General features: G+C 44.9%; 1 protein-coding gene across 1 annotated transcript; it reads right to left on the minus strand.

Annotated features, from left to right (window-relative positions):
• Window positions 1-1292: 1292 nt before the first annotated feature.
• On the minus strand, window positions 1293-14109 carry LOC137094798 (homeobox protein unc-4 homolog). Its single transcript, XM_067460562.1, has 3 exons — window positions 13708-14109; window positions 7351-7526; window positions 1293-2416 (listed from the first exon to the last, which is right to left on the minus strand). The coding sequence occupies exons 1-3, from the start codon at window positions 13988-13990 to the stop codon at window positions 1373-1375; spliced, it is 1503 nt and encodes a 500-aa protein (XP_067316663.1). The 5' UTR covers window positions 13991-14109; the 3' UTR covers window positions 1293-1372.
• Window positions 14110-14365: the final 256 nt, after the last annotated feature.

A 14365-nucleotide genomic window follows, 5' to 3' on the forward strand; every position in this document is an offset into this window, starting at 1 on the left:
CCACCATGACCAAAAAATAGATCTTGAAGGAAAACTAGAGAAAATGCTTTTTTTAAAAAAAGATGGATTTCTGCTCCCTACTTTTGGGCCAAGAGCTCCCCACGCGGGTCCAACTCCACGCGTGTTTTCGCTATTAAAAGCCCACTCTGACTACAAAAAAATAGACCTTGGAGGGAAGCTGGAGGATGCGTGGGTTTTTTGAGGGGTGGATTCTTGTTCCCTGCTTTTGGCCCACGAGTGTCCTTTCCCCACGCCTATCCTTTCCCCCAAACAGACTTGGGAGGGAAGCTGGAGGAAATAGGGTCTTTTTGAGGGGTGAATTCTTGCTCCCTGCTTTTGACCCACGCGTGTTCTTTCCCCCAAACAGACTTGGGGGGGGAAGCTCTTGGCCCACAGCTTCCCGCGTGTGTCCTTTCCTCACCCGTGTCCTTTCCCCAAACAGATCTAAGAGGGAAGCTAGTGGAAATAGGGTCTTTTTGAGGGGTGGGTCCCTGCTCCCTGCTTTTGGCTCAAAGCTCCCCACGCGTGTCCTTTCACTTAAACAGACCTGGGAGGGAAGCTAGTGGAAATAGGGTCTTTTTGAGGGGTGGGTTCCTGCTCCCTGCTTTTGGCCCAAAGCTCCCCACGCGTGTCCTTTCACTCAAACAGACCTGGGAGGTTAGCTGGAGGAAATAGGGTCTTTTGTGGGGTGAATTCCTGCTCCCTGCTTTTGGCCCAAAGCTCCCACTCGTGTCCTGTCCCCGAACAGATCTGGGGAGGGGGGGGAAGCTGGTTTTTTTTGAGGGGTGGGTTCTTGCTAAACGCTTTTGGTCTAAAACACCCCACGTGCACCCATTCCCCCACGCGTGTCCCTTTCCCTCACATGTGTCCACTCCCTTAGGCAGATCTGGGAGGGGGGGGGAAGCCGGTCTTTTTGAGGGGTGGGTTCCTGCTAAACGCTTTTGGTCCAAAACTCCCCACGCGCGCCCTTTCCCCCACGCGTGTCCCTTTCCCTCACGCGTGTCCACTCCCTTAGGCAGATCTGGGGGGGGGGAGCTGGTCTTTTTGAAGGGTGGGTTCCTGCTAAACGCTTTTGGTCCAAAACTCCCCACGCGCACCCTTTCCCCCACGCGTGTCCCTTTCCCTCACGCGTGTCCGCTCCCTTAGGCAGATCTGGGGGGCGGGGGAAGCCGGTCTTTTTGAGGGGTGGGTTCCTGCTAAACGCTTGTGGTCCAAAACTCCCCACGCGCGCCCTTTCCCCCACGCGTGTCCCTTTCCCCACGCGTGTCCACTCCCTCAGGCGCGCCCGAGACCCCCGCGCGCCCACCCCTTCCGCGTGTCCGTACCCACGCACCACTTTTCCCTCCCACGCGTGTGTCCGCACCCCTCCCGTTCAGTCCATATCCACTTCCTCACAGTCTGCGTGGCTGCTGTGGCTCTCGGCGGCGGCGGCGGAGGCGGCGGCGTCGCGGCTCTGAGGCGGGTCTCGCGTGGGGAGAGGCGGGCGACCACTGTCCACCTGGGAAGAAGAGTCGCAAGAGGGAGGAAGAGGAGGAGGAGGGGAAGTAGGAGGAAGCGGAGGCGGAGGGGGAGAGGAAGGAGAAGGGGAAGCAGGGGAAGGCGTCGTCCTCCTCCTCCTCGGGGCCGCTCCTTCGAGGCTCTCCAGCGTGGTGGTGCTGCGGGGCTGGGCCGGGTCGGGGCTGGGGTTGGCGGCGGGCAAGGGGGATCCCCGCGGGTGGGCCTGGGGGGCCATGGGGGCGCCCTCGTGGCTCTTGAGGGCGGCTTGGGGCACCAGGAAGCCCAGGGGCTGGGTGATGGGGTACAAGAGGAAGTGGCCCTTGCCCAGGAGGGCGCGGGCGGCGGCGGGGGCGCAGGGGGAGGCCAGGGCCGGGTTGGGGGCCGAGGAGGGGGCTTTCCTGCGTGGGGGCGAGTCCGAGAGAAGGCTCTCCACGCTGAAGGGGTTGGGCTTCCCCGAGGAAGGAGGAGGAGGAGGAGGAAGAGGGGGCGGAAGCGGGGCGACCTCCGAGTTGTCCTTTTGCGGGTAGAAGGCCGAGGCCGCCGTGAGGTCGCAAGTGCCCGGCCTGGGCAGGTGGAGGGAAGAGGAAGAGGAGGAGGAGGAAGAGGAAGGCTTGGCGACCTCGCAAGGCGGGTCTGGGGAGAGGCCCCCTCCGCCCCCGTCGCTGTCGGAGCTCTGGGTGCTGCTGGGCAGGGAGAGGCCCCCCGGGGAGGGCAAGGGCCGGCCCTGGCTCTTGAGCAGCTTCCGCTCGTGCTTCCGCTTCTTCTTCTCCATCTTCTCCAGCTCCTTCCTGGCGATCTCCTCCGGGTCCATGGGCTCCCCGCTGCACGTCGTGGGGTGGGAGTTGTGGGCCGGCCGGCCAGGGCCCTTCTTGGTGTTCTCCTTCTTGCGCCACTTGGCCCGGCGGTTCTGGAACCAGACCTGGAGGAGGAGGAAGAGAAGGAAGAGAAGGAGGAACGGGAGGAGGAGGAGGAGAAGGAAGAGGATGAGGAGGAGGAGGAAAAGGAGGAGGAGCAGGAGAAGGAGAAGAGGAGAAGGGAAAAAGGAATAGTAGGAGAATGAGAAGGAGGAGGTGGTGGTGAAAGAGAAGGAGGAGAAAAGGAGAAGGAGAAGGAAGATAAGAAGGAAGAGAAGGAGGAGAAAAAGGAGGAGCAGGAGAAGAGGCGAAAGGAAAAAGGAATAGTAGGAGGAGGAGGTGGTGGTGGTAGTGAAGTAGAAGGAGAAAAAGGAGAAGGAAGAGGAGGAGAAGGAAGGAGGAGAAAGAGGAGGAGGAGCAGGAGAAGGAGAAGAAGAAGAAGAGAAGGGAAAAAGGAAAAGGAGAAGGAGAAGGAAGATAAGGAGGAGAAAGAGGAGGAGGAGAAGGAGGGGAAGGAGAAGGTGGTGGTGAAGGAGAAGGAGGAGAAAAGGGAGAAAGAGAAGGGGAAGGAGAAAGAGGAGAAGGGGAAGGAAAAGAAGAATGGAGAGAAAGAGAAGGAGAGAAAGGAGAAGAGGAAGAGGAAGGAGCCGGAAAATAAGAAGAAGAGAAGGGGAAGGGGAAGGAGAAAAAGGCGGAGGGAAAGGCCACGGAGAAGAGGAAGGAAAAGGGGGAGGGAGAGGAGAAGGAAAAGGAGGGAAAGGGGAAAGGAAGGAGCAGAAGGGGAAGGAGGAGTTGAAAAGCGGAAAGGGGAGGGAGAAGGGGAAGGGGAAGGAGGAAAGAAATAATTGAAGGAGAAGAAGGAAGAGGGAAAAGGAGGGAGGAGGAGAAGGAGGAAAGGAGAAAGAGAAAAAGAAGTAGGAAAGGAGGAAGAGGAATAAGAGGAGAGAAGGAAAAAGGGAGGAAGGAGAGGGACGGAAGAAAAGTGGGGTGAGGAGAAGGCAGATAAAAGGAAGGGAGAGGAGGGGAGAGGAAGTAGAGCAGTAAGGGCGGAAAGAAAGGGAGAAGGAAGGAAGAAGGAGAATAGAGAAGAAGAAAGAAAGCAAAGGAAGGGAAGGCCGGAATGGAAATATAATGAGGAGAAGGAAGAAAAGAAGTAAAGGAAGCAGATGCATGTAGTCATCAAAGTGATGGAAGGAAGAAGAGAACGAGGAAGGAAGGAAGGAAGGAAGGAAGGAAGGAAGGAAGGAAGGAAGGAAAGAAAGAAAGAAGAAGCTCAGTTGAAAGTTGATCTTGCAATTGACGGCATTTGTGGGACCTTGAGTCCCATTTTGAGGTGGGAATTTGCCATAATTATCATCATAATCCCACAGTGAGAAGACCTTCAAGGGGAGGACATTCAACCCTCAAACTGCCAGGGAAGAAGGAAGGTGGGCTCCACATTTTTTTAAGAGGGGCGCAAAGAGGCAAACCACTTCCCCCCCTCCCTTCTTCCAAACTTTGAGAAACTGCTCAAAGGGAAGGGAGACAAAACATGAATGTGGGTGAGCAAACGCTTGGCAGAATGGGCCCTTTCACCTCTCTGAACTTCGTTCAGGACCAACACGGGGAGCAAAGGGAGAAACACACACACACACACACAACGCCTTTGCCTTCTCTCTTCCTCCATTTTTCTCAGAAAAGACAATAATGTGAGATGAATGGCCTGGAAAAATGATTGGAGGCAATCAAAATGTGAAATCCCCCCCCCCCTGCTTTCAGTTCTGTGAACTTGGTTAAGGACACGCGCAGCATATACATATATGCACACACCTATACACACATATATACACACACACACACCATATACATACAAATATATGTATAAATATACACGCTATATATCTGTGAGTGTATATATACACAGTATATATCCATATCTATATATTACCATACGCACATATACATGTGTGTGTGGATATATATATATATGATTACACAAACCTACACACCACGTCTCTGTGTGTGTGTGCATTACAAACACACATACACACCAGATATAGGTAATTTACACACACACGCAAATCATAGGTACATACACTATATATATATATATATATATACACATACACACACATATATTTATAGTGTGTGTGTACACATACACACACCAGTCATACATGCATACACACACACACACATATATATATATATATATACACATTAATAATGTATACATACACATACCATATATACACACTGATAATGGATATATTATACACTAATCATATATACATCGACACATCATATATATTCACTAATTTTATATATATATATATACACACACACTAATCATATATACATCGACACATCATATATAACTATATATACATACACACATCATATATATATATACACTAATATATATATACACTAATCATATATCATAGACACATCGTATGTATATATATATACACACACACACATATATATACTAATGTGCATATATATATATGCTAATCATTTATATATACATATATATATACATCATATATATACACACACACTGACATAAATATATACATTAATCATATATATATATATACATACACCGACACACATATACAAACACACATAATATCCACAGACACATACATTATACACACACACACACACACCACACATATACATACAGATGCACACAGAGAACTCCCTTTCCGTCTCCCTTCTTCCAACCTTTACCAAAAAAAAAAATCCACCCCAAAATAAATACCGGATTAAAACCGTGGTCTCCAACCCAATGCTCACACCATCAGTCTAGTGCTATGAACTGAATTAAGGACTTTATCCGCCATCCATAAGCACACTTGTTCTGCCGGTCTGTGTCTATTCGCTTTTACTCCGAATCAATTCTCTTCTTGGGTTTTTTTTTTGGGGGGGGGGTCTAACTTCATAATAATAATAGTAATAATAAGGCAACAGAACAATGCTAATAATAATAATAAATGATGATTAATAATAATAATAACCCAGCGTTCCTGGTTGTTGTTATTGGTATAATTAATAGTATTTTCCAAGCATGGCAAGTTCCTATGGATCTTAAGAAACTTCTCTACCACTCTATTGGATCCCCATCGTTAACAATAATTTCAGAAGTCGTTTCTTTCCCATTGAAAGGAAAGGGAGAGATGACTGGAAACGAAATCCAATCCGGATTAAGACAGATTTTAGTGGAAATGGCCCGAAGGGGATGTCCTATTCCGTCCCCATACGCACAGGACGCAACCCAAAACAACACACCCCATCATCCACCTCCCCATACTTGAGATTCCGACTCATTTCGGATGCAAACGCGTTCCTCCGGGGCCTGTTTTTTTTTAAAGAGGACCCAAAGTGGAATTGAAACCCACCACTCTAAAGTCTAGAAAGAAGAATATTTTTCCTCTCACGGAATTCAAGTGTTTGGGGAAGCAAAAGGGGGAGAAAGTAGGGGTCCCGGGTCTCTTTTTGCATAACATTGGTTTCCCAGCTCTTGCTTTTGCATAATATTTGGTTCCCAGCTCCTTCTTTTGCATAATATTGGGGGGCCAGCTCTTTCTTTTGCTGCTCAACTCCTTTTGTTGGCATAATATTGGGTCCCCAGGTCCTTATTTGGCATAATATTGTGTTCCCAACTCTTTCTTTAGCACAATATTGGGTTTCCACCTCCTTCCTTTTCATAATATTGGGTTCCCAACTCCGTCTTTTGCATAATATTAGGTTCCCAGCACCTTCTTTAGCACAATATTGGGTTCCCAACTCCTTCTTTTGCATAATATTGGATTCCCAGTTCCTTCTTTTGCATAATATTATATTCCTAGCTCTTTTTTTTGGATAATATTGGGTGCCTAGCACCTTCTTTTTCATAATGTTGGTTTCCTAGTGCCTTGTTTAGCATAATATTGGGTTCCCAGCTCGTTCTTTAGCATAATAGCGGGTCCTCAGCTCCTTCCTTCTCATAATATTGGGTTCCTAGCACCTTCTTTAGCATAATATTGGGTTCTCAGCTCTTTCCTTTGCATAATATTGGGTTCCTAGTACATTCTTTAGCATAACATTAGATTCCCAGCACCTTCTTTTGCATAATATTGAATTCCCAGCTCTATCTTTAGCATAATATTGGGTTCTTAGCACATCCTTTAGCGCAACATTGGGTTCCCAACTCCCTCTTTTGCATAATATTAGGTTTCTAACACATTCTTTAGCATAATATTGGAATCCCCGCTCCTTTTTAGCATAATATTGGGTTCTCAGCTCTTTCTTTTGCACACCATTGAGTTCCCAACTCCTTCCTTTTCATAATATTGGTTTCCCAGTTAAATCTTAAGCATATTGGGCTCCTAGCATCTTCCTTTTCAAACTATTGGGTTCCCAACTCCTTCCTTTTCATACTATTAGATTCCTAGCTCTTTCTTTTGCATAATATTGGGTTCCTAGCACCTTCTTTTGCATAGTATTGGGTTCTCAGCACCTTCTTTTGCATAATATTGGGTTCCCAGAGCCTTCCTTTTCATACTATTGCGTTCCCAACTCCTTCCTTTTCATACTATTAGATTCCTAGCTCTTTCTTTTGCATAATATTGGGTTCCTAACACCTTCTTTTACATAATATTGGGTTCCCAGAGCCTTCCTTTTCATAGTATTAGATTCCCAGCTCTTTCTTTTGCATAATATTGAGCTGCCAGAGTCTTCCTTTTCATACTATTAGATTCCCAGCACTTTATTTTGCATAATACTGGATTCCTAGCTCCTTTCAAATAATTTTGAGGTCCCAACTCCTTCTTGTGCAAAATAGCTTTCATGCACAGAAAAGGAGAGAAATAAACACCCAGGTTTCCAAGTCCGAAGCCATTCCCACGTGCAAGGGAGAGAGAGGCTTGACACGTGTCTATCTTGCCCTTACTTTTAGGGGCAGGAGAAGAGGGGGGTGGAAAGGGGGGAGAGGGAAAAGGAGGGGTGTCTCGTCCTCTTATTTATTTATTACCTGAACTCTGGATTCCACCAAGTCGAGCCTCAGCGCCAGCGCCTCCCTCATAAACACGTCCGGGTAGTGACTTTCGTTGAAGGCTTTTTCCAGTTCTTCCAGTTGCCAGCCGGTGAAATTGGTCCGGGTCCGGCGCCTTTTGCAGCCAGGACTCTCCTTATCCGGATCCACAGAGTCTATTTGGGGGAAAGTGAGAGGGGAAAGAGGGGGAAGCGTCAAAGAAAGGCACCCCAATCCGTCTCCAAATCCACCACCGACTCAGAGAGAAAGGAGGACAAGAGAAGGCACGAGTGGCGTTATTTGTCCTGTGTTGGACAAACAATGACCTTCCCACCCCCTCAACCCCTTAAAGGGTCTCTTTTGTATTGTATTAGATTGATTTCAAGGGGAAACCCTTCACCGTTGAACCCCCTTTTCACTCCAAGTCGAAAAGATCTCAATTTAGGAGAGAAATAGGACATTGCTCGTTTCCAGGGCGCATTTTTCTCATTCTGGGGGATTAATCCTATTTTTTTCTGCTTCTATGACAAAATATTCTATTCATTCACACCATATTAATTGCATATTATGTTACTGTAGACTTATATTATATTATATGGGCAAGAGGGTATGTCCTTGTCCTTTCCACTTCTGGAAAAGGCACTTCGGGTCCAAGTTCGGGAAAGAAAACCATGAAAATATTCAAAAATTTGAGGTTTCTAGGTTCTGTGTGTCGGGAATGGGTGAAAGGGTTCAAAACATTGGCAGGGAAGTGCCTATTTCGAAATATGGAGCCATGCTTTGGTTTTGAAACCTCTAAATGTCCCTTGTCTTGCGTTTCCCCACAAAATTCTCCCCTTTTTGCCATTTGTTTGGACGAGCGAGGTACCAAATCCTCCAAATATCAAAACCCAGGATCTTTCCAATCGACAGTAATTGCTATTATTACTATTTGATACACAACAAGATAAGTACACAGCAAACAATATCATTATGCTGGATTTTACATTGGATCACACGGCGGACGCTTCCCAAACAATAACAGCAGGCGAAACGTCAGGAGAAAATGCCTCTAGAACATGGCCATATAGCCCGAAAAAACCTACAACAACCCAATAACAACAACAATAATAATGTAGTATAATAATAATAATAATGTTAGTAAAATAATAATAATAATAATAATAATTAGAGCTTTGCTATCCGACTATTTAACCCTTCCCATCTTATATTGCTCTCATCTGGAAGGAGAAGGAGAAATAGAAGGGGAAGGAGAAAAAGAAAGAGAAGGAGGAGAAGGAAGAAGAAAAAAGGAGGAAAGGAGGAGGAGGAGAAAAAGAGGAAAGAAAACGGTGAAGTAAAAAGATGGAGAAGGAGGAGGGGAGAAGGGAAAAAAGAAGAGGATGGAAAAGAAGAAGAAAAAGGAAGAAAAAGAGAAAGAGAAGAAGATGAAAGAGATGGAGAAGAGGGAGGAGGAGGAGGAGGAGAAAAGAGAAGGAGAAGAGGAAAAGAAAAGGAGAAAGAGAAGATGAAAACAGAAGAGTGAGAAAGAAGAGGGAGGAGGAGGAAAAAAAAGAAAGAGAAGAGAAGAAGGAGTAGAGGAAAAGAGAAGGAGAAAGAGAAGATGAAAACAGAAGAGAGGGAAAGAAGAGGGAGGAGGAGGAGAAAAGAGAAGGAGAAGAGAAGAAGGAGAAGAGGAAAAGAGAAGGAGAAAGAGATGAAAACAGAAGAGAAAGAAGAGGGAGGAGGAGAAAAAAGGAGAAGAGGGAAAGAGAGAAAGAAGAGAGAGAAGAGAGAGCAAGAGGGAGAAGAAGAAGAAGAAGAAAAGTGAAAGAGAATGAGAAGAGGAAAAGAGAAGGAGAAGAGGAAAAGAGAATAGGGAGAAAGAAGATGGAGGAGGAGGAGAGAAGGAAAACAATGCGCTGCTCTACCTCCAAATATTTAGTATTTACTATTATTTTCACACACACTCCAAAAAAAGGCCAAACCGAATCGAAAGTGAAATGCTATTAAAAGTAACTTTTCTACCCTGCCCATTCCAGAAGCCTTGAAATGCTTTTTATTATCCTTTAAGCACTTTTTCCATAGATATATTTATATGTATGTATGTATATACATGTGTGTATATGTATATATGTATGTGTACACACAGAGACACTCTACTTCGATTGTAAACAAACAGTATTATTATTTTTAAAATGCGACATTCCTGATCCGGTTCAAGGGCAGCGTTCTGTCTTTAGAAATTAGAAAGAGAGGAAAATCTTCTCCTTTTCTCTCTCTTTTTCGCTCTTTCCTTTCTTCCTAAAATATATAGGAAGGAAGGAAGAGAGGAAGAGCCGGAAAAGCAAATAAACTAAACAATAACAGCACAGGAGGGCCGAAGAGGGGGGGGAAAGGGGGTGGAAATTGATGAGAAAGAAATCGCCTTCCGAGCTGCTTCTCACGGGGTTGTTTTCTCATTAAAGGGAGAGGGAAAATATAGACTTTGGGATTCAAATCCTGGTCTTGTCGGTCTTGGTGGGGGTTTCAAGACCAGCTACAATAATATGGAGGTCCCACACTGGTCCCCCCGTTTCATTCTTTCCTTCAGATCGAAATCTGGATGGATTTACCAATAATAATAATAATAATAATAACAACAAGAACAACTTGGGAAGTGTCCGACGTGTGATCCAATACAACAGCCAGCAGAGTGTCTGCTGTGGACTCATCTTGGTGTGTTTCAAATAATAATAATAATAATAATAATAATAATAATAATAATAATAGGATGATGATGATGTAGTCTAGTAATAATTGTAATCTGAAGGCACCATCCTTAGCTCAATCCCCTCCCCCTTTTTTTTGGGATGGAAATCCCGAACGGATCTTCTTGAACTGAGTTATTCAAATAATAATAATAATAATAATAATAATAATAGGATAATGATGATGTAGTCTAGTAATAATAGTAATCTGAAGGCATCAGCTCAATTCCTCCCTTTGGGATGGAAATCCCGAACTGACTTTTTTGAATTGAGTTATTCAAATAATAATAATAATAATAATAACCTCACACCTCTGAGGATGCTTGCCATAGATGCAGGCGAAACGTCAGGAGAAATGCCTCTAGAACATGGCTCTATAGCCCGAAAAAACCCACAAGAACCTAATAATAATAATAATAATAATAGCCAGCAGAGTGATCTTGTCTGTGGTGGACTCATGTTGTTGCGTTTCAAATAATAATAATAACAACAACAACAACAGCCAGCAGAGTGATCTTGTCTGCTGTGGATTCATCTTGTTGTGTTTCAAATTAATAATAATAATAATAATAATAATAATAGCCAGCAAAGTGATCTTTTCTGCTGTGGACTCATCTTGTTGTGTTGCAAATAATAATAATAATAATAATAATAATAATAATAATAATAATAACAGCCAACAAAGTGATCTTTTCTGCTGTGGACTCATCTTGTTGTGTTGCAAATAATAATAATAATAATAATAATAATAATAATAATAGCCAGCAAAGTGATCCTTTCTGCTGTGGACTCATCTTATTGTGTTTCAAATTGATAATAATACTACTACTAATAATAATTATAATAATAATAACAGCCAGCAAAGTGATCTTTTCGGCTGTGGACTCATCTTGTTGTGTTTCAAATTGATAATAATACTAATAATAATAATAATTATAATAATAATAACAGCCAGCAAAGTGATCTTGTCTGCTGTGGACTCATCTTGTTGTGTTTCAAATTGATAATAATAATAATAATAATAATCTGGAGTCCAGCATATATATATCGTTTGCTGTGTCACTTTGTTTTGTGTCAGTAAAATAATATAAACCTTTGGGATGGAAATCCTAGTTTGGCCTTTTCGGATGGAGTTGTTTAAATAATAAGAACAATAATAATAGTGATCTGGAGTCCCATCTCTTTGGAACAGCAATTGGAAATTGATATGTTTGGGTGGAGTTGTAATAATAATAATAATAATAATAATAATAATAATAATAATAATAATATGGAGATCTCACCCTGGCCTCAGTTTTACCCTTTTTTTGGGATCGAAATCCTGAACTGACCTTTTGGAGTTATTTAAATACTGATGATGATGTTGATGATGATGATTATGATCATAATAATAATAATAATAATAATACGAGGAAGGGGAAGAAGGCTCTGGACTCCCATCTCTTTGGGATAGTAAGCCGAAGTTGCCATATTTGGATGGAGTTATTTTTGCAATTACTAATAATAATTAATAAATAACAATAATAGTAATAGCAATAATCTGGAGATCTCAATTTTCCCCTTCTTGGGATCGAAATCCTGAACTGACCTTTTTGAATGGAGTTATTTGAAGAAGGAGAAGAAAGAAATGAAGGGGAAGAGGAAGAGGAGGAAGAAAGAGAAGAAGGAGGAAAAGAGGAAGAATCTGGTGTCCCTTCTCTTTGGGATGGCAATCCGGAGTTGACATGTTTGGATTGAGTTATTTTTGCTAATAATAATAATAATAATAAACATCACACAGTCCTAAAAACTTGAGAAATGTTCGACTTGTGATTTTGTGAAACGAAAATATATCGTTTGCTGTGCCATTCTGTGTTTTTGTGTCAGAATAATAATAATAATAATAATAATAATAATAATAATAATAATAATAATCTGGAGACCTCACCCTGGCCTTTGAGATCTGAATCCTGAACTGACATTTTTGGATGGAGTTATTTAAAGAGGAGGACGAAGGAGAAGGAGAAGAAGAGAAAGAACCTGGAGTCCCATCTCTTTGAGATTGCAATCCGGAGTTGACATGTTTGGATGGAGTTATTTTGGAAAATAATAATAACAATAACTAATAACAATAATCATAATCTGGAGATCTCACCCTGGCCTGAACTGACATTTTTGGATGGAGTTATTTAAGGAAGAGGAAGAGAAAGAGAAAGAAGAGAAGAAGAACCTGGAGTCCCATCTCTTTTTAATAATAATAAGAAGAATAATAACAATCTGGATTTTACCCTATTTGGTATCGAAATCCTGAACTGATCTTTTGGGATGGAGTTATTTGAAGAAGGAGAAGAAAAGAAATAAAAGGAGAAGAGGAAGAAGGAGGAGGAGGAGAAGAGGAAATAATAACAATCTGGATTTTACCCTATTTGGTATCGAAATCCTGAACTGATCTTTTGGGATGGAGTTATTTGAAGAAGGAGAAGAAAAGAAATAGAAGAGGAAGAAGGAAGAGGAGAAGAGGAAGAATCTAGAGTCTCATCTCTTTGGGACAGCAATCCTGAGTTGGCCTGTTTAGAGGGATATATAATAATAATAATAATAATAATAATAATAACTATATTGATTTTTACCCTGTTTGGGAACTGACATTTGGGGAGGGAGTTATTGAAATAATAATAATAATAATAATCTGGAGATGTCACCCTGGCCTTTGGGATCTGAATCCTGAACTGAAATTTTTGGATGGAGTTATTTAAAGAGGAGGAAGAAGGAGAGGAAGAATCTGGAATAATCCCATTTCTTTGGGATAGCAATCCTAAGTTGGCATGTTTGGATGGAGTTAATTTTGGAAATATTAATAATAACAATCTGGATTTTGCCCTATTTGGAATCGAAATCCCGAACTGGCCTTTTAGGATGGAGTTCATAGACTCCTAGAGTTGGAAGTGACCTCGTGGGCCATCCAGTCCAACCCCAATCTGCCCAGAAGAAGGGAAATTATTTAATTAAGAATAATAATAATCTGGAGACTATCATGGGATGGCAATGTAGATATATTCTTTTTGGGGAGTGGGGTTGACCAACCCAAAGAAAAAGAGGAAGAGCCTGATTCTCCCACACCCTTCCTTGCAGACCCCACGCGAGCACCTCAGACACGCGTGGGCTATTCTCAGGGATGGCAATGTAGATATATTTTCGGGCTCCCACTTTAGGGGAGGGGGGGTTGATAAACCTAAAGGAAGAGTGGAAGAGGTTGATTCTCCCACATCCTTCCTTGCAGACACGCGTGGGCTATTCTCAGGGATGGCAATGTAGATATATTTTCGGGCTCCCACTTTAGGGGAGGGGGGGTTGATAAACCTAAAGGAAGAGTGGAAGAGCCTGATTCTCGTACACCCTTCCTTCCAGACCCCACGCGAGCACCCCAGACACGCGTGGGCTATTCTCAGGGATGGCAATGTAGATATATTTTCGGGCTCTCACTTTTGGGGAGGGGGGGGGGGTTGATAAACCTAAAGGAAGAGTGGAAGAGCCTGATTCTCCCACACCCTTCCGTGCAGACCCCACGCGAGCACCCCAGACACGCGTGGACTATTCTCAGTGTCTTCCTGGGGAAGGGAGGAAGGAAGGGCAAGGCGGTGGCTCCTACCGGAGAGCTTGTAGGGCTGCCCGGGCCCCTCCCCGTTGACCCCGCAGCCGTGGGGCGGCGGCGGCAGGAGCGGCGTGGGGTTGACCACGGAGGCGGCGGCGGCGCAGGAGCCGTTGAGTAATCCGTCGATGGAGAAGGGCACGGAGGCGGCGGCGGCGGCGGCAGCTGCGGCCTGGAGCTGGTGCCCGGCCAGTTCGTAGACGTGGGGGTGGCCCAGCGGGTAAGGGAAGCCCACCATCCCGCCGAAGGGGGCGTGGGGGTGCTCCAGGAGGCGGCTGTCCATCCTCGGAGGCGGGGGAGACGTTCCACGGGGGGGTTGGGGAAAACACGCGTGGGAGTGGGAGAACACGCCACGCGTGATTCCGGCTTCTCAGGCTCCCTGGCGCTGTTAATGCTGCTGCTGTTGCTCCTCCTGCCGCCCCCACCACCGCCGCCCCCGCCGCCGGAGCCTGGCTCTTGCGGCGGGAACGCGAGTGGGTCGCTCCACGGCGCGGCGCATGCTGGAGGGCGCCCCGGACGGGCGCTTCAACTTTATCCCCAGCCCAGGCCTTCCACCTAATGAGGCGCCGGGCCGGGGATCCGGGGACCAATCAGGGGCGGGGAGCGCGCGTGACGTCAGAGGCGGTCCTGCGTGGAAAAGACAGGGGTGGGGAGGGGG

This window comes from Anolis sagrei, chromosome X (assembly GCF_037176765.1).
Source record: "Anolis sagrei isolate rAnoSag1 chromosome X, rAnoSag1.mat, whole genome shotgun sequence".
Taxonomy (NCBI): domain Eukaryota; kingdom Metazoa; phylum Chordata; class Lepidosauria; order Squamata; family Dactyloidae; genus Anolis; species Anolis sagrei.